The 3,229-nt window shown below is 34.5% G+C and overlaps 1 protein-coding gene across 2 annotated transcripts; it reads right to left on the bottom strand.

Annotated features, from left to right (window-relative positions):
* Positions 1-251: 251 nt before the first annotated feature.
* On the bottom strand, positions 252-2,630 carry LOC120083915 (protein NUCLEAR FUSION DEFECTIVE 4-like). 2 transcript variants are annotated; one of them, XM_090316547.1, is made up of 3 exons: positions 2,182-2,630; positions 933-1,684; positions 252-493 (listed from the first exon to the last, which is right to left on the bottom strand). In XM_090316547.1, exons 1-3 carry the CDS (start codon positions 2,609-2,611, stop codon positions 488-490), a joined length of 1,188 nt encoding a protein of 395 aa, XP_090172673.1. In that variant the 5' UTR covers positions 2,612-2,630; the 3' UTR covers positions 252-487. The 2 variants fall into 2 exon arrangements, with proteins under 2 accessions (XP_090172673.1, XP_038895750.1); XM_039039822.2 differs by having other exon boundaries at positions 252-1,684.
* Between the last annotated feature and the right edge of the window lie 599 nt (positions 2,631-3,229).

Raw genomic sequence — 3,229 nt, 5'->3', positions numbered from 1 at the left:
TTAGAATTATAAATATGTCATATTTATTGTTACTATTATCTTTACCGTTATCGCAAAAGTCTAACATTAATAAGGACGATAACGATAATAGTAATGGCAATCATGGTCCTAAGTAAAAGGCATAGTCCCACGTGATCTCATTCTACTTCTCCATTCTTTGATTTGAGATTATATTGATACCATATATATTTTATTTCATTGATTATTTATATATCATAAAGTAAAGTAGAGTGAGTTCGAGGGAGCAATGATTTTCCAAAAACAAAAGGAAATTAATTTTTTCCTACACAAGATTACATATAATTTACATATCATCTCTTGAAATTGATAGAATGTTTATCAACAAGTAAATTCCCAATCCTAGTCCTCTTCTCATCCAATCTGTAAAACTCCATTTCCGTCTTCAAAGTTTCCATATCTTCCCTGAATTTCTTGTATATATCCCCTCCATAAAACTCCCTCGTCCTCTTCACCAAAATCAACGATATCATCGCTACAATAAACGTCAATCCACTCAAAATCAAAAACGATTGTTCATAACAATGATTCCCTTGACAATGGAACTTATTTGGACTACTCCCCAATTGCGCTACTTCATCATACAGTTTACCAGTCACCATCACGTTCAGAATATAAGACCCAATTGGACAAGACAATTGCCCAAAATTAAACAATGTCGAGTAATGTTTCAACCCAAAAATTTCTGAAATCATCGCGAAATGCAATGGAACTTGTGAACCCATTGAAAACCCGATAATGATTGATGCAATGTAAAGCGAATCCTCAAATGGGAAAGCTACTAAAAGATGCCCAACACAGGAAATCAAGAGGATGAATGTAAGCATCAACGGACGAGGGAATTTGAATTTCTCAAGCAAGATTTCAGAGACGAACCCAGAAAAGATTCTACCAGTGAAATTGAAAATACTTACTAAAGAGATGAATAAGTTGATTGTTCCAGATGGGTAGCCTTGAGATTCACCGATTTGTCCTAGATTGTCGATGGCGGTTAAGCTTGCACCGACGCCGATTAACATAGTGGAGCATATAATAAGCATATCAATACTGAAAATCGCTTGAAGAACAGTGTAATCTTCGCCTCTTTCGGGTTTGTTGAAAATATTAGCGAAACAAGAACTGGGTTGGATTTGGGTTTGATTTGAAGAAGGAATTGGGGGGTTTGTTGTTGTTGTTGTTGTTGTTGTTGTTTGGGGGGTTTCGATTCTGATTCTAGTAAAAGGGTTGTTAATAAGGGTTCGTTTGTTGAAATTCCAGAGAACGAGTTCTTCTCTAATGGCGATTAACAATGGAACAAAAAGCAGAGCAAAAATGGCGGCGACGATGGCGATGTGAGCGGATTGATCGAATTGGACTCGTTTTTGAATGAAGATTAAGACGGTGAGGAAGACGGATAAAAGGATTGTGAGACAAAGGAATTGAACGAAAACTCTGAATTCATTTGGGTGTTTAACGAATTTGATTTCTCTGATCGTATAGACGAAAATCAAAGAGATTAAAGAAGGGAACCAAGCGATTAGAAGAACAAGAGATCTCGTATCGTGGCCGTAAATGGCGATGTAAAGTTGGGTCATGATGGCTCCGCTTAGGCCCACGAAGCCCTTCAGAAGGCCCAACATCACCCCTCTTCTTTCTGGAAAGTTCTTCACGCACGTGACTAGCACACCTGTTGGGTTTTAAGAAAAATATTGAATTAGATAAATACCATTTTGATTCTTATACTTTAAATTTGTTTAATTTTAGTCTTCAATCCTTGAACATTCAATAAATCTTAAATTTAGTCTCTAATACTAGTTTTTTTTATTTTTATTTTTTGTTATCTATTAATATTTAATTTTAAAAACTAAAAACCAAAAGTAAAAGATAAAAAAATCAAGTAGTTATCTAATGAACTTTATTTAACTTTTTTTAATACATTAAATGAAGATATATGAAAAATTTACGTTAACTATGGAGGAACTATACTCACTTTTAAGTTAATATTTATTTAACTTCTGAACTTTTAAAAGTGATCAAAGTTAATATTTTAACTTTGTACTTAAAAATAATTAACCTATTCGATATTAATAATTTTTTTATTTAATTTGTTTTCCTATCATTTTCAAAACGGATAAAAATAAAATAAAATAAAATAATTTGGAGTAATTAATTAATTTGGATTACCTGTATTGGCAAAATTCTGAGAGTTAGCTCCAACCATAATGAAAAAGCAAAAGAAGCCGACGGTGGGGTGGACAATTTTTCCGGTAACGGCTTGCCATATCTTAAAGTAGCCAAGAAAATTTAAGGCGGCGCCGATGAGAAGAACTAACCAAGTGGGCGCCACCTCCGCCAGAAGTCCGGCAACAATGCCGACGTTTGATCCCAAATCTTTATAAAACCCAATTTTGTTTAGTGTCGTTTGATCACATTTGAGCGTCGTTTTGATGTCTTTAGAGTAATAAGCGAACACATAAACTCCGCCGGCGCCGGACATTACAAGGAACGAAGCGAAAAGAGAAAACCACCGCCCCACCACCACTTGCCGGACAAAATCAGCCAATTCTCCGCTCCCAATTCCGCCATTGGAGCTATGCCCTGCTGCTACAATCATTTTTTTTTAGAACAGAGAGTTTGATATCTTTAAAATCAATTTAATTTTGTTCTTTTTCCCATTTTATGTTTATATATATGTGTATGTGTGTAGAATAATAATGGATAACAAATATAACAAAGTGTAGTTGAAGACAACAGTTACTATAAACCAACAAATAACAGAAAGTTTATGGGAACTGTGTGATGATCACTAATGACTAATTTTAGGAGGGAAAATATGAAGGGAAATGGTTGCAGTTAAGAGTTTCTGGTTTGAAGTTCACTAACCTTTGTTATTTTGTTCTCAAAGGAATTTAAAGAATGGGAATCAAATTAGAGGAAAAAAGAGAGAAATTTGTTTGTATCTTATGTTTTGGTAGCTAGGAACCAGAAGAAAGCAAATAGTAAAAACAAACAAAAGCAAGCTAAAAAAATATGCCACGTGTCAAATTATAATTGGTGTATTGGACCAGTTATACAAAGATGGACGCGATTGGAAGGACATCCAACTATGTTCCTTGTTTTGTGGGGCAATACTTGTGCAACCTACTTCAACCATACAATCAAAAAATATTTAAGAAAAGAAGGAAAGATGTCATGTCGCAAATGTTGGACAATTGGTGCACTCCATGATGCA

This window comes from Benincasa hispida, chromosome 8 (genome assembly GCF_027475165.1).
Source record: "Benincasa hispida cultivar pf3 chromosome 8, pf3_genome.v1.1, whole genome shotgun sequence".
Classification (NCBI taxonomy): Eukaryota; Viridiplantae; Streptophyta; class Magnoliopsida; order Cucurbitales; family Cucurbitaceae; genus Benincasa; species Benincasa hispida.
Note: the sequence above shows the minus strand (reverse complement) of the source record. Positions and strands in the feature narration are given on the sequence as shown.